Source organism: Juglans regia, chromosome 10 (genome assembly GCF_001411555.2).
Source record: "Juglans regia cultivar Chandler chromosome 10, Walnut 2.0, whole genome shotgun sequence".
Lineage (NCBI taxonomy): Eukaryota > Viridiplantae > Streptophyta > Magnoliopsida > Fagales > Juglandaceae > Juglans > Juglans regia.
This window is the reverse complement of record NC_049910.1, coordinates 33,775,649-33,799,115: the sequence shown is the minus strand read 5'-3', so window position 1 is coordinate 33,799,115 and position 23,467 is coordinate 33,775,649. Positions and strand designations below refer to the sequence as shown.

General features: G+C 36.2%; 3 protein-coding genes across 3 annotated transcripts; 1 reads left to right on the top strand and 2 right to left on the bottom strand.

The window, feature by feature from the left end:
• Window positions 1-3,750: 3,750 nt before the first annotated feature.
• Window positions 3,751-5,508, top strand: LOC109020029 (protein FAR1-RELATED SEQUENCE 5-like). Its single transcript, XM_019002418.2, has one exon. The coding sequence runs from the start codon at window positions 3,751-3,753 to the stop codon at window positions 5,506-5,508; it is 1,758 nt and encodes a 585-aa protein (XP_018857963.2).
• A 116-nt stretch (window positions 5,509-5,624) lies between these two features.
• Window positions 5,625-7,119, bottom strand: LOC108990923 (LEC14B protein-like). The gene is made up of 3 exons (XM_019002419.2): window positions 6,900-7,119; window positions 6,679-6,756; window positions 5,625-5,951 (listed from the first exon to the last, which is right to left on the bottom strand). Exons 1-3 carry the CDS (start codon window positions 6,945-6,947, stop codon window positions 5,625-5,627), a joined length of 453 nt encoding a protein of 150 aa, XP_018857964.1. The 5' UTR covers window positions 6,948-7,119.
• A 1,667-nt stretch (window positions 7,120-8,786) lies between these two features.
• Window positions 8,787-22,388, bottom strand: LOC108990927 (CCR4-NOT transcription complex subunit 10-like). Its single transcript, XM_018965055.2, has 6 exons — window positions 21,907-22,388; window positions 20,884-20,970; window positions 16,864-17,043; window positions 16,664-16,750; window positions 16,515-16,586; window positions 8,787-11,160 (listed from the first exon to the last, which is right to left on the bottom strand). Exons 1-6 carry the CDS (start codon window positions 22,105-22,107, stop codon window positions 9,199-9,201), a joined length of 2,589 nt encoding a protein of 862 aa, XP_018820600.1. The 5' UTR covers window positions 22,108-22,388; the 3' UTR covers window positions 8,787-9,198.
• Window positions 22,389-23,467: the final 1,079 nt, after the last annotated feature.

The following is a 23,467-nucleotide window of genomic DNA, read 5'->3' as shown; positions in this document are numbered from 1 at the left end:
TGGATTAATCTGATGATCACTTTGTTTTATATCTTCTTGCATGTTTGTTAATGGAATATGTGTGTGTGTGTGTATATACACACACACACACACACACACACGGAGGGAGCGTCTTAGCTAGCTAACTAGGATAAAGAATTAGTTAAAATATATCGATCATGCGATGCATAGATTGATCTAATTATTCACGTGACTATACAACATTCCGTAACACAAGGATTTCAAAATCAAGCCTCAAATCACGAAAAAGAGGGAGGTCTTAAACATATACGTACGAATTAATGTTTGAGCTTGAATGAGGGGGTTCATCTTGAGTTTTGATATGGTCCTGCAGGTGGCAGTAGAACCAAAAACACGATCACGTGAAGCAAAAGGGAAAAAAAATTAAGAGTACTAGTATTACTATTTATTGTGGTTGAACGCTATGTCTACAAGGCGACACGAGATGATCAGTATATACGCTATAAAATGAAGGGATGAGAATTATCTCAATTTTTCAAGTTAAATGGATAAATCATGTATAGTGTACGTTCATTTATCAACATATATATATATATATATATATATATATAATAGCTATTATTTTACCCAATAAATTGAATATATATGCTCTCCACAATCATGCACGCATGCATGGTTAAGTTATCATACTAGTTTCCTGTCTAATATTAGAACTTGTGATCTCCAGTCTCTATTATTTCTCTCATTTTTCCCAACCTAGATGGATGGCTAGCTCCACCTCCTTCCTTTTTTAACTCGTAAACTGATTGTATTTTGTATTTTGTATCCTATCAAATAGCGTATCATGTTATCCGATCGATAAAGTTTAAAAATTAAGATAAGTGATATATATATATATATATATATATAAACACATTTTTTAATGACGACTCTAATATTGGTGATCAATGCTACTTGTCAATTCCTAATAGGTAGGTTAAGAATACAATATATAAATCTGGGTGGTTCAAATAGTAATTAAAAGATTAAAGTTAAAAAAAATACATAACGAACATTAATTATCTTATCCAAATTAATATATATATATATATATATATATATTTCTTCGAAGATGAGGCCCTAGAAAAGTGAAGAAAACATTGAGAGTAAAATACTAGCAAGATCTAAAAATTGATTTGAATAATTAAACGATAAAATTAATTAGGAAATGCTAATTACATGCATGGCTTAATATATATTAGGAGCAAAGAAGGCACTTTAAAAAAATATATGGATAATAGATTTCGTCATGCATGTTTAGATCACAGCCTTTTTCATTTATCTTATATTTTTTATTCAGCTTGAATTATATATTAACTTCTTCTACGGGCAGTCGTGAACTGCAAACGGTGCACAGTCGGCGTCTAAAATAATACTTTTTAATTTTCACGCCGATTAAATTTTTTTTTTTTTAAAAAAAATAAAGAACGAATGAAAAGACAAAGAAGAGAAATGCAGGAAAGTGAGCTTCTTCTTCAACAAGCCAATTTCAGACTTCGAATGTTTTGAGATTGCCGTACGGAGAAAGTGGAAAAAAGTTTCTTTGCTTGTTGAAAGAAAGTGGAAAAAAAATGAAATCATCGTCAGTTTGAATATTTTCTTCCGAAAATGACAGTGTGGGTCTTCGGCATCGTCGTCTGACGGTGTGGGTCTTCGGCATCTTCGTCTCACAGTCTTCATCTTCTTCTTCACTCTACTGTGTGGGTTTTCATCTTCTTCTTGACCTTGTGGTAAGAAATCATAATTTGGATTGTACTTTGAATGTATTGGATGAATATCCTCTGTTTTAAAGCTATTTTTTCAAGCTTGAAACCATGTCTAAAAATGCTTGAAACCATGACTTTGAACTCAAATAACATGCCCAGTAATTTCGAACCACAAAGAATGATAAAAACTGGAAATTGCTTTGCACATTGGTTGACGCTATTACTCTCTGATTACCACTGTAAAATGAAGAATGGAAAATTTTTATTAGTTGTTTGTAAAGTGAGTACGCCTCCTCTGGTTTGCCACATTTGGCATTTGCATCTCTTTGACTTATATATTATTATTTTTTTGTTGGGAAATGCAGAACAGCTGCAAAGACTTATTGGGTTTTTTTCAACTTGTGTTGCTTTGCATATAAACTAACCAGCAGATATAGATTAAAAGTCAACAAGCTTTTACTCTTAGGCCCTTGTGCAAAACAATTATAATTTTATCATTACAAGAAACATTAATCAACCTTACTTGCCTTCTCTAATGAAGTCGTTAATAAGCTAGTTCACAATTGACAAGCAACCAGCAGTTGCAAGCAACAACTTCAGATGTATATTTTTCTCATTTTGTTTTAGATTTTACAAGTCTAAAAAGTCTGAACATGAGCTACTTTCTTACTCCTCACATAGGAAATGCAATATTGCATGACATCTTATTAAAGAATATTTACATGTTTTTATCAGATTTGCTGCTTGCATTTTTCTTTACATGCTCATCCAGTGTTCTCTAGTTCAAGACAGATAAATTGAACCAAGTCCAATAGATACATGCAATACCCGGTGGTGTCCCACAGCACATACTATGGTCATCAATTTGCTCAACTTGAAGACCAATAAACCATGAACCAAGTGACACATTTTGTTTATTGGCATACTTATGCAATATAGGCCTGCAATAAAAACCAGTTTCAGCATCTATGTTTCAAAAGGAGAAGTACATGTATGTTTAAGTCTACATAGTGTATGACGTCCAAAGATCAGCATCTTGTTTTTTTTTTTTTTTTGTGAAAACAAGGAAAAAAAATAGTGCCTTATGTTTGATTTTTTTTTTTGATAAGTAAGTGCCTTATGTTTGATTTGATCCAACTCAAGGTTTTCTTAACACAGTTTTCGGTCAATTTCACCTAATGCACATAACTTTGAAGTCCTAATGAATTTTTCAAAATATTTGTCTGACCTAGATGAAGAACAAAGATAATGCCAACACTGAGAAGAACATCTATGAAGATGAAGTCTATGGCTCTTAATAGGGTAGCTAACTGATAGCAAAGTAGGCAACTTCCATATGAAAAACATACTGGTTGATGGAAATGTATGTGGCTAGATCCTTTGAAATTGCATATATATGCCCAGTTTCATGTTGGAAGTATTTATTCCCCTGTTCTCCAAATTTTCAGTACTCTAGTAAGTTGATACTTGACATCTATAGGGAACAAAGGAACTTAAAATGTTAATATAGCATTGCAGATATGAAGCAACGATTAACATATAATGAAATATTAACAATTTCATCATTTTTGTGGGAAAATTAATCATTCTTGTCCATCATTTTTGCTCCTATAAAAATGGTTGAACAATTTTTTTTTTTTTTTATGCAGCATGTCAACATGGAAAAAGGGAAAGAAAACTCATCTCTCTCAACACCATCTAGCTCAAATCCCTCACCTGCGGTATGTTATATGATTCTTAATATTTTATAGGAGTTTCAACCTTGTAGTTGCTAATTATCATTATTATTATTATGTTAGGACATCCCAACAACTGTTCCAAACTTTCCAAATTACATGCACGGTTAAGGAGTAGGGCCTGCATGGTCTCCGGCTTTTATCACATATCCAAGTGCATACCAATGTCCAAGCAACATGCAAATGGTGATGCAACTTCATTGTTTGTTTGTTTTTTTTTTCCCAATTTTTGGAAGTTTAATTGATTTCTTTTTTAGCAGAATACTGGTTATCTATTTCAATATGGGATGAGACCTCCGACTCCTCCCATGGCTACAAGCTCCGGAACAACCGAAAGATTTAAAGAGAATACACCCGGGTGTAGGGAAACTAAAGCGCCTTGTTTCTCCTCTAGGCTTGATGAACAAGGTGAAGAGGATAGGCCAGATTTAGGAGAAACTGGAGATGGCACTGCCGAGACACCTCCGTTAGACCGAATGGATGGTGGTGATATGATTAAGGAGCCAAAAGCGGGGATGGAGTTTGATTATTTTGAGGAATTAATGAGCTATTATAAGATATATGCTAAGAAATGTGGGTTTGGATCCATGACACAAAGGAGTGAAAGGGATGACGAAGGGAGTGTCAGATATGTCACTCTTGGTTGTACTCGTGGGGGGAAAGCTAGGAATAGGACAATGAATGTCGCCAAACCACGCCCGACAGGAAACACTGACTGTAAGGCAAGGATTAATGCCTTAAAAGTTAAGGGGAAGATGAGGTTGACCACTGTTCATAATACCCACAATCACGGACTGAGTCCACAGAAATCTCGTTTCTTCCGATGTAATCACGAAGTTAGTGAGACTGTAGAAAGGGTACTTGATACTAACGACATAGCTGGCATTCGAATGAACAAAAGTTTCGGATCTCTTGTTGTGGGTGCGGGAGGATTTGAGAATCTCCCATTTTTGGAAAAAGATTGTTGCAATTACATCGATAAGGTAAGACATCTACGACTTGGAGCAGGTGGTATTGGAGCACTTCAAGACTATTTTTGTAGAATGCAGTACAAGAACCCCGGATTCTTTGCCTTGATGGATTTAGATGATAATGGGAGATTAAAGAATGTCTTTTGGGCAGATCCACGCAGTAGGGCAGCTTATCAAGATTTTGGTGATGTGGTAACATTTGACACCACGTACTTTACAAACAGATACGGGATGCCCTTTGCTCCCTTTGTTGGTGTAAACCATCATGGGCAGTCCATTCTCTTGGGAGCAGGGTTAATTTCCAGTGAGGACACAGAGACTTTTACTTGGTTATTTCGGACTTGGCTGCAGTGTATGGATGGTATAGCCCCGCCAGCTATTATTACTGACCAAGACAGAGCAATGAAAAATGCTATTGCCATTGTATTTCTGAAAACCCGACATAGATTTTGCCTTTGGCATATATTAAAAAAAGTTCCCGAGAAGCTTGGCTCCCATCGTGCCTACAAAAGTGGCCTGAAAACTCAACTGATGAAATGTGTGTATGACACTCAAACTATTGAAAAATTTGAGATATCGTGGAAAGAGGTAATTAGCACGTACAACTTGGAAGAAAATGTTTGGTTGCAAAGTTTGTACGTTGAGCGCACACATTGGGTACCAGTATTTTTGAAGGAGTATTTTTGGGCTGGCATGAGTACAACACAACGGAGCGAAAGCATGAATGCATTTTTCGACGGATATGTTCATGCGAAGACAAACTTGAAGGAGTTTGTCGACCAATACGACAATGCGTTGAGAAAGAAAATCGAGAATGAAATCAGTTCAGACTTCCACTCATTTAGCGTTACGATACCATGCATCTCTAGATCTCCAATCGAGAAGAGATTCCAAGAGTTGTACACGAATGCAAAATTCAGGGAAGTTCAGCAGCAAGTTATGGGTGTACTCGATATGGATCCTTCTCTACTTAGAAGGGATGGTGTGAAGAAGACCTACTTGGTAGAAGATGAAATTTCTGTTGAGGAGTTCACAAAACATGTTACAGTACTTGCTTATGCACCAGTTTATTTATGCACCAATTTTGGCTCTTGATTGAATAAGTTTGTTTAAGCAGGAATTGACATTACCTGCTTATGCTCTTGTATCAATGTGATGTTACTAAAAATATACAGGACTGTTTGAGAGGATGATATTCACAATTTTATTAATTAAATCCTTATGCCTGAACTATAGCAAAATCCATCATAATGACCAAAAACTATACGTGTAAAGCAATAATATACATACAAACTGTCTTTTGGAAGGTCCCAAATACGCAAAATACTTGTACATTGAGAGTTCCTTTGCCAGGTGATGGTAATAATATACAAATCACCTTCCAAAAACTTATTTGATTCAAGATCATAAACATAAATAGAGTCATCACTACTTCCAGCAACGACTTCTTGTCCATCTGTTGAAAATTTGACAGAGAAGATTCCAAAAGAGTATCCTCCATCATCATCGGCAAAAAAATCCAAACCTTCATGGATCTCCTGTGCATAACATATAGGTTCCAAATGTCAAGAAAGAATTATGGAGAGGGGAATGGAGGGATGAAGAGACTGTCTCCAAGGAGTATGGTGATTTGAGAAGAGTAAAGCCTCCATGGGCAAAAACAGCAAATACATATACTATTTCCTGCCTAAAAGGGTACAACAATGAACAAAAAGGGTGACCGATGTTTTTTACAATTGCCATGTGATTCATAACAATAAATTTTTCCTTCCATTTTCTTTTCATACAATGCATGCACTTTCAAACAAATAAATGCAATCATCCAAAGCAATGGTTTGTTTAATAGTTTATATCACTCGTGAGTTCTTTGGTAGTGCATGCACAGGAAACTTCTCAAAACAATTGGTGATACATCCTAGTAGAGTTCTGTATTGATATTGTCAAACCATGCACGTATCTTCATGGATACAAACTTGCATTTAATTTCCAAATTTGTATAGCCAATGAATCCTATCTCTTGGTTTAATAGTTCAAAAATCTTTAGTCATATGAATCTTTTACTGCCTTATTTTTCATTTCATGGCTCCAAATAAAAGTGCGCGAAAGAGTTTCATGCAAAGCTAATATAAGTCCACAGGATTGTCATAAGAAAAGAAGCAAATGGTATCAACTAATAGGCATGATATTCTAGTACTCCATAGTGTAACGTGCATTAACACAGTAATTACAAAATCTAATGAAATTGGAACACAACTGGCTTCATACCGTAATATTTGCTAGAGACTCTATTTCAGGGGACCCAACATTAACAATATGGACAATAGCTGACATACTAGCATAAACCTGCAATATCATAACATAAATTGATTAACCAATTACAGCAATGAAGAGACATTGGATCATGTTCGACAAGTTTAGAAACCATGTGTGTGTGTCTCTATATATACGTGAGTTTCAAATTTAAGGGCCAAAATATAGGGACATACAAGATGGCGCTGATCTGTTAGTGTCTTCATGGATGGTATTCCCCCCATCGCAAAGGTCTGCTTCTATATCTAGTCTACTCATTGCATAACCCATTTCATTAACTGTAGCCTCGCCGGTTGTAACATACATTTTAGTTTAAGACAACTGCAAATATGTTGTTGCACATAACCATATACTATACTGTTGCAACCTCATATCACCTCCATTTGTTTTAGAATGTCAGTCCTGCCAACAAGGGAAAAAGTAGTTCTAGTCTCTTAGGCCACTCATTTGAAACAAAAAAAACTCATAAAAACACCGATTCTACTAATTAATATATTACCTTTTCACATAAATGTAGGGAAAAAATAATAAACAATCCTAAAGTGCATCAAAGTTATAGTTACTCATCTAAACTGAATAACATGAGGATGCTAATACCCAAAGGTCCATAAATTTTATACATTTGTTTGGTCTACTAAAAAATAACCTTATTCTGCCGACTTTCTTTTGCTTTAAAAAGATGGCACTAAATGTTATGTACTCACTTTCCCGTTTATTTTATTCTATACCTACTAATTGAGCTTGATAAATCTATCATCTCAGCTCGTGTACATCGTAGAAAAATACCAATTTACATGGGAAGCAATCTTCGATTCTAATATATTTTTTTTCACCTACCATAATATAGAAAGTCAACTCAACTAAGCTATAATTCCCACTACCGGGACCGGACCAAAATGAAATGGGAAATACCTTTTGGTAATAGAAAGAAAATAGATATCTACCACACCTTCAAACCAAAGAATGAAAATACCATTAAGTAATACAAAGAGAAAGAACCTAAAAATCCCTAACAGTTTGTAGATAAAAAAAAAAAAAAAAATACACATTTCGTAGATAAAAAAATCCTAAGAGAAAATTATGAAATGTTAATAGAATATATACCCATTTAAATAGGACCTCGGATTTGTGATAGCAGACGTCGGAAATGAAGCTACGTGCCGGAAATTCGAAAGTTACGGTTTTTGGAAATGAATGGGAAGGAAAGTTAGGGTTTTTCGGGATGAAGGGAAATGAAGAACTTATGGTTTTCGGGATGAAGGGGAAGGGGCTCTTCCCAGAAGATGAAGACGAAGGGAGGATGATGAAGGGATTGCTACCTTCGGTAGGAGACGTGGCTGAGAGAAGGAGAAATCGAAGGCTTCGTTCGTGTGGGTGGTCTTAGACTTTCAATCTCGACACTAAGGGAGGCCGTAAGCGACAGCTTTGAGTGGAGCCACGTGGCTTTGAGGGGTCAAAGAAAGAGGTCTCGTGAGGAGCAGAGAGGGAGGGAGGGAAGTCGGGAGGAAGAAAAAATCGCAGAGGGAAACTTGTTTCGTCTGAAACAATAGGATGAGGGAAACGGAAAATCAAACAAATCAAAAAGGTGCGTTTCGTTTAATTGCCACATCAGCAGCCGCTTGCGCGGCACTTCCCCCAGGCGACTGCACTAATTGTTTTCCTTATATATTTGCCACCTACCAGTACGTCAAACCATATTGTAAAAGCTTTCCCAATGTATTGCCACCTACCGGTGCATCAAACCATATTGTAAAAGCTTTTCCAATGGAGACCTACCATGCTGCATGCAACGATCCCATGAAAATAGTAACTGCAGAAAATTTTCCAATAAAATTATTCTTTCTTCCTAATTTATTTTCAAAACGCGTCTACATGAGTGATGATGTAAAGAGAGGGAAACAGTGTGTGTGTATATAAATATATATATATATATAGAGAGAGAGAGAGAGAGAGAGAGAGAGAGAGAGAGAAAGAGAGAGAGAGTAGATTGCAGATAGATTGTGCGTCATCTGGGAAGACTGGATGATCATCTGGGTATCAACACTTGAACAAAGCTCGAGGGGTCATAGAAATGAAAATATGACATGGAATTCAAATACAAATTGAATGATAATGTCAGTTCCTTTCTTCTTTCTTCTTTTTTCTTTTTTTTTTTTTTTTCTAGAGGAGCACATGATCTCTCTATTCTTGAATACCAACTGGATTAACATTACAACACCATTGCCTGAAACAAACTAAATCTCAAATCTGAAAGGTGGGCATCCGCACTATGCAAAACACAGCCACCACCATGTAATGAACCCTAGATATGGAAAAAAAAAATATGAAGGGGCAAAAAGAGAACAGGAAAATTTATTCCCTAAATTGAACTATATATATGTTACAGATCCTCTTAAAAAGGATTGCTGACCTACGTGCTAACTAATGCTGTGAGAGGGGCTGGACATTCTGACTCAAAAAACACTGGTACAGTAATCAAGAAGATCTATTCATCGTTACGCCACTGGGGAGGAACCTAACGCGACTATATTGCTTTAACTTGGCAAGAGCTTCTCTTGACTTACCAAGCATGAGATCCACATAAATTGAAGTCAGGGTTGCTTCCCGACTGTTCGGTAATATGGATAGTGCTTGCGTTGCAAATTGATGGGCCTGCTCAAGTTGACCTTGCATGGCAGACACAGCAGCAAAATTTGAATAAAGTGCTGCACGAGCCTCTTCTGGCTTTAGAAAGACAATGCCTTGCGAGTCCTCGGTTGAATTCTTCTTGGCAGTCACTGATCCTCCGTTTAACTCTTCACTATCGACAGTTCTCTCCACCTGCCATTGTTCACAGTCCTCTTCACTAAATGGCAAATCAAAATTATTTCCCCCCGAAAAATAGATCAATAAATTCTCAGCAGCCTCCTTTGGCCTGTTTAACAAGCAGAGTGCCTCTGCTGCATACACATGGCCAAGAAATATGTAAATTCTGGAACACTCTGGAAGTTCCAATAGAGACCTGGTGATTGACAGGGCCTTCATGGGGTTTTCCAGTTCCAACTCTACGAACGCCAGGTTAGCAAGAATGGATTGCTTGATCAACTGATTTTCATTTCTACAAATATCTTCATAATAGGAGAGAGAGTTCTGTATGACCTCCTGACTTGTTCCTCCCTTCATTTCTTTGGCATCCCCATTTGCATTAGCCTGACCTAAACCTACTGTTACAGTAAATGTTTTTGAATCAATGTTCTGCAAGTTCTTGTGGTTTGAGTTCCTCGAAGAAGCTGCTCCACTTGATTCATTTTCTTCCAAGGAGGTATTTGAAGACAAATCATACTTTGAATGGTTTGACTCGGAGCAGTCAAGTAAGTGCAGAGCATTATGCAGACACCGTCGGGCAAGCAACATTGAAAGCTTCAGTTGCCCTTCACTGCGCAGCATACAATCATCCCTTTCAACAGAATCCACATGTCTGTTTCTTAATATTCCATCTTCAACAACAAGTTGCCTCCATTTGCCCTGGCCAATAACATGTACTTTGACTTCTGATCTTTCTGATGGAGCATGACTTGCTTTTATTAGTCCCTTCTCCAAAGCCATCAGACAGCATTCAGCAAGTCGAAGCCATAACAGAGGTCGGTTGTAGAACACCAAACTGGCTTTCTGGAAACAGCGAGCAGCAAGAATTGGCTTCCCACAGGCCAAGTACTGTATACCACAGTTATATACTATGAGAAAAGAATTATCCTGGGAGAAAGTTGACAGCTTTAGTGGCTTTTCCTTCCGAAGATATGAAGTATTAGTCAGCGCCTTCGAAAAAAATATCGACGACGTATGGAATTTCCCAAGCTGATAATATATACACCCAAGATTGTTGTTGAAAATGCTTGAGATTGCTGTGTCTGTCCGATTGCTTGATGCCACCAACAGCTTAATGGCTTTACGGTGGTTGCCACGTGCATATTCAATCTGAGACTTCAGGAGGAGAGCCATGGACAAATCTTTCCCACGTGCAATATTCATAACATGCTTGACTTCTCGTTTAGCTTGCTTAAGGTTCCTAGTGAGAAGCAGAAACCGAACTTTATAAAGATGCAACTTAAGCTTCAAATCAACAGTGGTAAAAGACCTATCAACCGCAGTCCTTGTCAGATTAGTTGGAGATGAAAGACCAGACGGCCTCACTGAATTTTGTCCACCAATATCTAGTGATGAGAACATAGTTTCATAATCAAGTGCCTCTTCTGACAAGGTTCTTGATAAAGAGTTTTCTGAGGCATTCACACTAGCAGCTAAATCTGAATGAGAAACATCCATAGCCGATGAATTGCTGAGAGGAAAAGAGGAAGATTTTGCTACTAGGTTTCCAGACTGTTGCTGGGTCGTGTTTCCGTTGTCACCTTGACTCATGCAGCCAACACCGAAAGCTCTTTCCATGTAACTTAATATATCCTGAACACAAACGATCACAATGGTTATCATTTTGGAATAAGGACCAAAATATGTGGACATGCAAAGTGAAAATGATGGGATGATTTTCTTAATATAAACAAGAAATTTTGAACCAAGGCCATCACCAAAGTGAAAAAGGGGCGTTGGATCAGATCATCTAAATGGTTTCATTCGAATTGATGTCCAAAAGTTACCATAAACATGCACTTCAATGCGATACAGTGTAGCAGGTAGGTTTAGAAGCACAACAGAGCAAATACCACCACCATTTGTGAACCCAAAAAACACGATCTTCTACTGATGTAAAACTTTTGTTGACAGTTGTCACAGCTTCGCAAAGCAAACCCCTTAGAATTGATGCCATATTTTAATTTTAAAAAAAGGCCCAAAGGATGTTTCAGTCACATTACCGCAGAACGCATCTATAAAAAAGAAGAATACCAAACCTCTAGCAAGCAAGTATAAACTGCTTGGCACTCTGCCCATATAAGCATGATTAAAACCAGCAAATGCTCACATTAACCATAGAACAGATGAATACAACACCAGCTGTGACATATATACCAAAGTTCCATCGTCACTTGCAATACCAAATCATCCAGTCCGGAGGGCTTCTGATTACCAACCTCTCAAAATGAAGCCCTAAGCTATGAAGCAAGTAGGGAGGACAAAAGAGGGAGGAAGTAAAATGGAGCACGGATGGTATATTTCAGTTGTTTGGTTGGTAGGGGGAAATGGGAAAGCAAGAAGGATAGGAAGGACCTTTAGCAGAGCCCAACATTTTGCCTTCCCAACTATATATATATATATATATATAGGTAAGCCATAAGACAGTATATCAAAAGAAAATAAAGGACATGCAATCTCAAAACCCTTGAGAAACTCCTTAAAATTATTCCCAACTAAATACTAAGTGCGTCTAGTTAATATTTCAGTCCATCATTCTTGTAATCCTAAATATTTCTGTTCTCCTTTTAAAAGGTATAATGATAATATAGCAGCTTTCTTTCCCTCCTCTCATCCTCTCCATACCAAACAAGAAGATTAAGATCCACTTTTTTCTTTCTCTTTTCATCTTTCTTTTCTTTTTTCGCAAGTCACTTCTCTACTTTCTTACCAAAAATTCGTGCTGCAAAATTAGTATTTCTTCTTTCCTTCCATTTCTCCAGTATTTTCTTCTTTTTTCTCCCCTGCCCATTCCATCCTCAACATGGCATCCGATTTTAACAAATTCACAACCTCAATTCTAAAAAAGTTACTGTAAGCACGGTACAATCATTTTTGGAAATCACCAATTAGAATCCCCCCCCTCCCCCGGGCCCCCTGCCCCGACGCCGAAAAAACACAAATTAAAAAACGGAAATAAGATATTAATTGTGATAAAACTTTTTTTTATAAGTATTAACTTCGATAAAACAAAGGTTCTGCTTACCCAAAAAACTTCCATGCCAACTGAAGAACAAAATGTGTAAATTTTTATTTTTTTGATAAGTAATCAAATGTGTAAATCTTCAAACAAAATATAAGTTTGTGTGATTTGATAAAAGCATGTTGAGATCAGATGGCTTTCCAAATTTCAGAAGGCAAAAAGTCCCAATATCAACATCTTTTCCAATGATCCCTTCCGGAGATATTGACTAATCCTAAACCAACTCAATCAATTTGATCAAGGAGACCTCTATAAAAAAGGCTTGGTCTAATGAAGGGTCCACATAGAAGTTTAAAGTTTAACAAAGAAAGGTATACTGCATATTGTAAATATCTCATGAATTTCATGCATGTATCACATTACTAATGTCGGGCAGCAAGAAAAAACACTATTTTTTAGAAGTAAAAGTATTGGGTACTTTTTCATGCTGAAGTAGAGTTTATTTATTTTAGATTTTAAGATGCCTAGAAATAATGGAAAGAATAGCAAGGTGCAAGACAGTGTGTGGAAGTGGTTGTGTGGATGCGGGGCCTCTTTCCTACAACAATCAGGGAATCAATGTCAACTAAGAAGGTACACTCCTTCATGATTTACCATTTACAACAAGGTCATGCACACAAACTGTAGCATGCCTGTTAGGGCTGTACAAGAAACCGAGAAACCGACCTAAACCGACTCAGACTGGCCGCCAGAGCTCAGAACCGGCCAAAACCGGTGAAGAACCGGTCGGCATGCAGCAGAAAATAGTGTAAACCGATATCGGCCGGTTCGGCGTCAGTTCGAACCTGGTTCAAACCGCTGAACCGGCCGATTAAAGAAATGTTATTTTTTTTAAGCAGAACGGCGTCGTTTTAAGCCTGTAGTTGTGTTTTAAACATAACTGAAACAACGCCATTTGCTATTAAACCAAACGGTGTCGTTTTATTCATAACATATTAAAAAAAATTAAGTAAAACGACCCTTTTCGAAATTAGGTTATCTTCTTCCCAGTGCCGCGATCTCATTTCTCATCCTCTCTCTCTCTCTCTCTCCTCTGCAACACTCTCTCTACTCTCTCAGACGAAGCTCACCGATGAACGGACCGTGAACTGCCAGAGAACTACCGGTGTCAAGACGGCCGGTGTTTCTCCTCCCCATCGACCGGTTTCAGCCGGTTTGCTCCCCCAAAAATGAAGCATCAGTCGGCGTCGGTTTTGCCCCAAAACCGCGCCGATGGGGTCGGTTTTCACCCCTAATGCTTGTGGTGTAAGATCACAAGAAATGTCATTAAAAGCAGAGAGAGCCACTTGAAGAAGTAGATCAGTGGTTTTCCCTACCCCACCAAAAAGTTGCAAAAAAAAGGAATTTGTCTACATCAGACCAAAATGAGTTTTTTCTTTTCTAGTTAATCATGCACATATAAAGCTACTAATAAAGAAGATGATAAAGCATGGAAGATATCTACTTATGAGAATCCAATACATTCGTAAAGGTAAAAGATTATCGTCCCATTAGCTTGGTGAGTGGGTTGTACAAAATTCTCTCCAAAGTATTGGCAAATGGATTGAGCAAGGTGTTGGAGAAGTTAATATCAAAGCCTCAAAATTCCTGTCAAAGGTAGGCAAATCCTCAACTCGGTGCTTATTGCCAACGAATGTTTGGATAGTAGACTCAAGTCAGGAGACTCAGGGCTTCTATGTAAGATGGATATGGAAAAGTCTCTGATCATATCAACTGGAGATTCTTTCTCTACAAGCTCGAGAGATGTGGCTTTGGTACGAAATTGTGTACTTGGATCATTATTGTATCTCTACGGTTTGTTTCCTATATGGGTGAATGGCACGCCAAAAAGCTTCTTTAAAAGCTCATGAGGATTGAGACAAGGTAATCCTCTATTTGCACTACTCTTTGTTTTTGTGATTGAAGCTTTTAGTAAGATGATTTAAAGTGTCATGGAGGGTGGGTTCATATCTGGATTCTTAGTGGGGGAGGCAACTACTGGCTCACTCAACATATATCATCTATTATTTGCCGATAATACCTTAATCTTTGGTGGGGCCAGTCATGATCAAATTCAAGCTTTGAGGCTCTCCTATTATGCTTTGAAGTTGTATCAGGGTTGGAGGTGAACTTGGCCAAATCAGAAGTAGTGTCAATGGGGGATGGTCCTAATGTGGAGAGTATGGTTTCCATTTTCGGATGCAAGATATCTCAGCTGCCCATGAAATATCTTCGCCTCCCCGTTAGGTCACCTTAATCAAAAGTACTCTTTCCAATTTGCCAACTTACTTTCTCTCATTATTTCCGCTCCCCGCCAAGGTGGCTCATTGTATGGAGAAACTCCAACGTGACTTCTTATTTGGGGGGGAGGGTTAAATGACAAGTTTAAATTTCACTTGGCGAAATGGACCACAATATGTTCTCCCATTAAAGGAGGATTGGGTATTCAGAACTTGAAATCCTTCAATAAAGCCTTCTTGGCAAATGGTTATGGAGATATCACTATGAACGGGGGGGCCTTGTGGAGAATTGTCATCGAATTGAGTGAGCCTTATGGAGTGGGGCTATGGAAGCATATAAGAAAAGGCTGCATATTCAAGAAATATCCGCTTTATTGTGTGTAATGGATCTAAGGTCAAGTTTGGCATGATGTTTGGTGCAATGATAGGGCACTCAAGGAAACTTATCCGCAAGTTTATGGACTAGCAAGAATGAAAGAAGCCTCAATTGTGGACCTATTAATCATCTCCAATGGTATTCCCCAATAGAATATTACATTTCTCAGATATGCACAAGATTGGAAAATTGATGTTTTTTCGATGTTCTTTGACATTGTGTATTCCACCAGTTTGTAAGGGGGAGTCGAGGACAATTTTTTGGTGCCCCTCTAAAAAATAAATATTCACTGTCCACTCTTTCTACCAAGCCATGACCACGTACAACACAAATACATTCCACTGGAAGAGCATTTGGAAGACAAAGGCACCTCTAAAGGCAGCATTTTGTGTATGGATGGCTTCTTTGGGGAAGATCCTCACTCTAGAAAACTTGAAGAAACGTCAAATCATAGTCATGGATTGGTGTTGTATGTACGAGAAGAGCAGAGAGTCCGTTGATCATCTACTACTTCATTGTGAGATTGCCATGACTTTGTGGAATGAAGTCTTTGCTCGGTTGGGACTAGCTTGGGTGATGCCGAGAGAAGTAAGCGACCTCCTCACTTCTTTGAGAGGTATTCAGGACAACTCTCAAATTGCATCAATATGAAAGATGGTCCCAATATGCCTATGGTGGTGCATTGGATGGAGATGAATGAAAGAAGCTTTGAAGATCAAGAGCAGTCAATGGATGAGCTTAGAAACTTATTTTTTTAGTACTTTACTCCATTGGTCGATTGTAATTGATTTTCATGGCATGATTTTTCATGAATTCCTTATATCACTAAACAAGCATGCTTAGGCATTGCTCTTGTATATGTCCTATATACTTGGGCTCTTGTGTACTCTTTTGATCAATAAAAATGTGTTTATGAATCAAAAAATACATTTGCAAATTTGGGACTCTACCAAACAACAATAATGAGAGTTACAACTTCATAAGAAGAAATGTAACTCATATTTAATAAAAACTTCTAAATAAAAAGCTACAGAATTTCATAAACCATACACTAATTTCATATGACTAGGGTCTTAGATAATCCCTAGTCTCAAGGAAAAGAACACAAAGCCCACCCAAAAAGTAAGAAATTTGTTTCAGATCTCAATATTAATTTCACAACATATCTTCCAACCAAGCTTCACAGGACATACAACCACAAGGATTAAGTTCAGAAATTGCTCTACCTAATAATAGTATATTTACTATAGATCAAGAGTTGGAGCAGTTCGAAAACACCATGCAAAATTTTGAATGAACTGACTAATCCATCAAGTAACATAGAACTTACAGCAGACTTCATAGCATCATTGCAAGCAAGTCCAACATCTAGCAACAAGAGGCAAATATGAAGAGCTGTTGTCTGCACATAAATATATAGAAAAAAAATTTAATACAAGATTACAACCACTTAGGAAAACAATGGCACAACCATTATACCTCATCTATTGGTTCAATATTCTGATACAAAGGTTCTACAACTGATAAAGCCTTTGCATATTCGTGAAGATGGAACCAGATAACCCCCTGATAAGATCAATCTTGAAATAAGCAAATCAATTCAAACAAAAAACAAAAGAAAGAAACTAGCCTTTAGCAACCTCCAATAAATTTACTAAATGACATAAAAAAAAACATACAATGTTTAGGATTGCCACAGAAGTGTCAAATTCATCTGTGTAAACAACATTGGAATTATTTGCACTGGAAAGTTGATGTGTCATTGTACTTCCTTTAGACCCCAAAGTAACTTTATTCAAAAGATTGCTAGCAGCCTCCACCTGCTCTCCAGATGCACTGGCAAGGTCCTCAATTCTCTTCTGAACCAGTACCACCAAAAGGCAACAATTAATTTCAATGACTATATATAAATCAAAGATGAAATAAACAACTATAATCTAAAGGACTCTGGAATATTAGGTGAGATGACCATGAATATTACAGTGGGGATACAACAATTTTTTATAGGTAGTTTTTTTTTTTCATAAGTAATGAAATTTAAACGACAACATTTATCCCAATAGTTTCCATTTTTGCTTGCATCAATTATAATAGAATAGAAGGAATAATTATGCAACTATGGTCGTAAACTACTTGGAACCAACATCGAATATCTTTTGGCCATTCAACTCCATCTACGGTCACTGTAGTTCATTATTAATGATTTAACTTATTGGACTTCAAGATAGATATAGAAAATAATAAATAGGTGGGTTGATGTAATACATGGTGTGTCAAGGTTCTCAAACCAGCCAATCTCAGATGTTGGTTGCCAAATGCCAAATGGATAATCAATATTCTCTGCTCTAAATAATCCTAAACAGGCTTTGCAATTTTAAAAATTCACTCGCAATGGCATTTTTAAGGTAACAATGTAAAAATGACATTGAAACTAGAAGCCACAAAACTACTAGGCCAAAAAAAAGTAACCATTCAAATATATACATCTGATCTCCAAAAGTAAGTTGATTCATCCTTGTTTAGGCCTTCCCATAACGAAATTCAAAGACTTGATTCATTAAAATTAAATAGATTTATAGAACGCATTTCATGACACAAAATGGACAGAAGGATGTGATTGAGATGTGATAATGGTCAGACGAAAAGAAAGTAAGTTCATATTAAACTGAACAGCGAGCGTCAATCACATCATATGATATATCATATACACTGTAAAAAGTAACCATTTTGATTCCTAATTTTATGAATGCAGCCACCAAGTAAGTGTAAAACAAATAATGAATTGGCATATTTTAATGGCCAAACTTAGTCCAATTGAGTTGTAAATGATTTGAGTTAAGTTTGATTTGAAAGTAAATAAAAAACTAACAAGTTGTGAGTTTGCTAGACTCCCATGAGAATCAAGGTCGACCAAAGCTTATACAGAGAGCTTTTTTTTTTTTTATTGGCACCGGGTGTCCGATAACAAAGTCTCAACTGATCCCAAGGGCGCACAAGCCCTCGGCAAAAAGTTTCCTATAAATGCACCTCAGGTAATTCAAGGGGAAGTTCCCCCAGTCCAATGGTCCCTAAAAATTGTTTACACCCAAGAGAATTTGAACATTAGACGTGGAGAGAGCACATCACCAAGACCAAGGCCTTTACCACTTGAGTCAACCCCTAGGGGTTTATACAGAGAGCTCACTCAACACTCCCTCAAAATGAGCTTGATCGAGACCTTACATGGAAAGTTCACTAGACACGCATGCAACACCCACTCCAGCAAACTGTTGCATCAGTTCACTAAAGGTGTATGAGAACCAAGGCGACTAGCCCAAATTTGAATCCAAATAGGTTTTCGAATCAAAAATCTAACCTAATTTGAGCCAACCTAATCAAGCTTGATGATGCAAGACTTTTGGGCATTATTCTAAAAAAAATTATTTATTTCTTGTGAAGTATTGAGCCTTAAAGACAAAAAATTTACTCCCCATACACAAGCCATCACCCTATTGGTCTTTGGTCATTCTTGTTCATAGCAAGCCAGTGAATTCATAGGTGTGCCAATGAGTTCATCAATTGTGCTATGGAGTTCCAGTAAATGATACGATGGTTGTTCGTGGGGGAACGCTGTAGAATAGTTCTAGAGTTCTAGAACTATTGTGGACAGATATCGAATGAGCCACTTGCTAAGGATTAGAATCTAATGTTTGAGTCCACAAAGGATTTGTTAGAAGAATATTTGGAATACAAAAGAACCCCTGAAGGCAAACTTTTTTGTATGGACGGCTTCATTAGGGAAGATCATCACAATAGACAACCTACAAAAACGTCACATCATAGTCATGAATTGGTCTTGAATGTGCAAAAAGAGTGGAGAGTCTGAAAATCATCTATTACTTCATTGCGAGATTGCTACAACCTTGTGGAATGACTTCTTTTCTCGGATAGGATTAGCTTGGGTGATGCCAAAAAAGGTAATCGATCTCCTAGCTTCTTGGCGAGACATCTAGGGAAACTCTCATATTGCAACGGTGTGGAAGATGGTCCCAATATGTCTATGGTTGTATATTTGGAAGGAAAGGAATGCAAGATGCTTTGAAGATCGAGAGCGGTCAATGGATGAGCTTAGAAGTTTATTTCTCAATACTTTACTTCATTGGTCAATTGTAATTGATTGTAATGGCATGTCTTTTCATTACTTCTTTGTATTGCTTAACTAGCAAGCATTGGCGACACTCTTGTATATGTCCCGTATACTCAGGCTTTTGTTTAATTCATGATCAATAAAGGTTTTGTTCATCGATCAAAAAAAAGGATTTGTGAGACCTTAAATAGATTGTAATGTCTTTTTTTCAATAGTAATTTATAAGCAGTAGTTGACACCCAAAGTTTTTTTTTAAGCACTTAAAATGTTTTCCCTTCACGACCAAAATATTTTTGTTCATTGTTTTTATTCATTTCCAATATTTTGGTTTTGATATATGTGGTTGCCTCGATATATAGATCTATTATATTTTAATTTCAATTGCATTGGGTTAAAACACCTATTCATCCCCATTAGGTGTGTTCATTTAACTTTAAAACCAAAAGGCAGTATATATAGCACCTTTATGAAGACAAATTAAAAACTAAAAACAAGATTTACAGATAACATCTCCAAAACTAGCCAAAACTCATATAGAAAGCTCCAAATGACTTTATTTGTTAATATAAAGTATAAACCAGAAGTCAATCCAACTCGACTGAAAACATCAAGCCACAATGTACTTCCAATCTAACAATGGAGTAAAGGTGGTCTTTTACATCATGTGTACTTGGGTTATGCCTATTATCTTATGAATAAAACTTCTTGATTACCTATAAAAATAATTAAAAAAAAAAGGTGGTCTCTAGATCCCCTGCTCTTTTTGCACATACAACACCGATCTGTCACAATGATATGGTGTTTCTTTAGATTGCCGATAGTGAGGATTTTTCCTAAGGATGCTAGCCAAGAAATCACACCGGCATAGCATTCTAGAATTACTAAAAAAACTGTTAGGAGCACCATCCACCAACACTGAGAAAAAAAATGCCACAGAGACACAAAAGTCTATCCAACAGCACCATTTCTCCCAAAACCACATCTCTAAAGCATTTACAACATAAACCCCAATTAACATGATCATAGTCATTTTCCATGTCCATCTTACATAGTAGCTTTGGCTTTCCTAAGTGGGTTTTGGAATCTAGATATTCGTTAACAATTAATATTATGTCCAAAATCAACCTTCCTCTGATGAATATGTTATGAAATGTGGAGATAATCTCCTTCAACACCAGCCTCAATCTATTTGCATGGCTACAATCCTATAAACTCCACTTACCAAACTAATAGGCTTGGCCTTGATTTTCCATTTCCTGACGAAAGTATTAACATACTGACTGTCAATTTCCATCCTGTTTCTATGACCCACTCTCTACATTTTCATTAACTCCAAAAGGGAAAAAAAACAAACATATGAAAAATCTAGAACAGAAAACAAAAAGTTATTACTGTAAATAAGAGGATTTATTTGGTGAGATGTTGCATAACGTGCACTTTATAAATAAAAAATGAAAAAATAAAAAGATGTTGCATAATATGCCCAATGCTTGTACCCATATTCAAGCAGATACTAATATGACTATAAACTATCAAAAAACTGAAAAGCACAGAGAGAAAAGGTAGAGCATACCTTGACATTATTAAGTGCTTCAAGTAACTGCTTCGGATCTGAACCACCATCCCGAAAGAATTCGGCAATTGCAACATTGTGAAGAACCTAAAATATATATCCATAAGATTAGAAACCATAATTGATACAGCTGAGAAAAAAAAATAGCTCTTCCATCATGTGTCGTAATAATTATGCCTATGTTCACTAATATGGTAGCAGGTCTGATCCACAGATGGACAGTAATGCTTACAAACAGGTTTAAATGGATATGACACACAGCTTAAAGTTTTTCGAAATATAAATCAACATCTTAGAATCTTGGCATTATGTATGAAACTCCTAACAAATACGGTACAGCTAGTCTTCCAGAACATAAAAACCAAAAGCAATTTTGTAACAAAGTTCGAGTTCATTCCACAACAAGACTTGATTTAACAACACCTCCCAATTTTCTGAACTTGTTCATAGTGGTAGAAAAATACCCTACGACAAGATACAGATCAAAGTATTTGGCTAAAAAACTGGTACTACCACTCCATTCAATCCGAATTACCATCATCTAAATAATCTAAACTCAAGTGTGACAACACTGCTTTTCAAATCATTTCAAGAGGTATAAAAGGCTGTCTTCAACCAGAACAAAAAACTTGGAAAAAAATTCGGCTAGCTACTAGTTTCATGATTCGCCCTTCTTACCTCGTGTTCTTGGCTTTTTATCAAATTTACATCAGTAACATTAAGTCGCATATTTCGATTGCATTTTCACCCATACAAGCTGGAAGCTAAAATCATTATTTTCAAACACCCACATAACAACTTCACAGCTACTGAGATTAAATCATAACCAAGCAAGTTTCACCATAGTCACCAAGAAAAGTAACAGGCAAACGTTGAGTAATCCATTTCATATCTAAAGCGGAACCGCAACGCAAAGTAGAACCAACTGAAAAAATATCAAGCAAATGTGATCTGGAAGCGAAACATGCATGCTTTTTTTTTATCGGTGGCGAAATATGCATGCTAAAGAGTGAAAAGGTTTACTTTGGGATCGTTTTCCTTCTTGAGTAAGAGCTGCTTCAGGACCTCGACGCACTCAGCGAAATTTCCCGACTGAAAGTGAAAGGCGGCGTCCTTGGCTAGAGCGGCCGCAACGGATAAAAGGGTGTCTTCGTCGGAGCCCGAGTACCCGTCGCGATTGGGAGCAGCGGCAGCAGTCGATGACGATGAGTCTCGCAAGTCCATCGGAGGCTGAGAATACGAGTAACTTATCCTAATGGCTTAATCCGAACCGAAATTAAGTGAAAATCTAAAAAAGAACCCTAAAATTTGAAATTTCAAGTGGGAATCGGAGTGCGGGTTCGGGAGGGCAATTAGAAGGTTTCTGAAACCCTAAGTTTTGGAGTATTGGAGAGGACACTTGTTTGAGTATCTTTCGATTAGATGTGTCCGATCTGCACAGAGAGAGAACCGATAACCTATGCGCCAAAATTGGGAGAGACGGGGGCAAAGAGAGAGAGAGAGTTTCCTTTTTCTTTTCTTTTTTTTTTTTCTTTTTTCTTTTTTCTTTTTTCTTAACTGATATGGCCATTTTCCATTTTAAAATATAAAATATATTATATAAAAAAATATAAACATAAAAATAAATTATATAAAAATAAATTTACAAATTAATATAATATTTAATTATTTATTAGATTTATTTTATAATAAAAAATAATTTTATAATCTAACATATTATTAATTTATTCTTATATAATCAGAATAAATACACATCCTTTTTTAAGAAAAGAGAAATTACATTCTAAGAAATTATAACACGTGACATATTGCTTATCCTAATTTATGTTTATGTTTTTATTTTTAAATTCTTAATTTCTATATTTTATTTTTTTTTCTTTATGTTTCTCAATATTTTTTTTTTATTTTTTAAAAGTTTTATGACTTACTACGTAATTGTTTTAACCATTTTATATTATTTTAACTTTTTAAATCGGGGAAGCACACATTCTCTTTTAAGGAAGTCATATCAAACCATAATTGGTTCTGATGCAAAACTTATTTGATTATTCTTAAGACCACAAAAAGTGAAAAACTAAATTAGAAAATATTGAGGTTTCGTTTAGATAGTAATTTAAAATGAAATGAATTTAAAAATTAAATAAAATATTATTTTTTAATATTATTATTATTTTAAAATTTAAAAAAATTAAATTATTTATTATATTTTATGTAAAAATTTGATAAAATTATAATTATAAAATAAGATGAGATGAAATTCTTTTACTATCCAAAATAGACTTGAGAGTAATTTGATTTTAAAACAAACCATAAGGACTAATTTTATATTTAGAGTAATTCTACGTATAATTATGAAGTGTGTAAATGCTGCGTAATCGTTTTAAAAAATAATAAAATTTATTATTAAAAAATTAATTTTTTTCATGTAAATTCTATATTTTATTTATTTTTTTCAAAACAATTACGTGATGGTTATACAATTCATTATTATAAATATCTTTTCTCCTATATTTAATCCTAAAAACAATTATCCATTGTTTGGCTTGTGTTGTTTTCTAAGATTCATTCGACCAACTCCTAATAA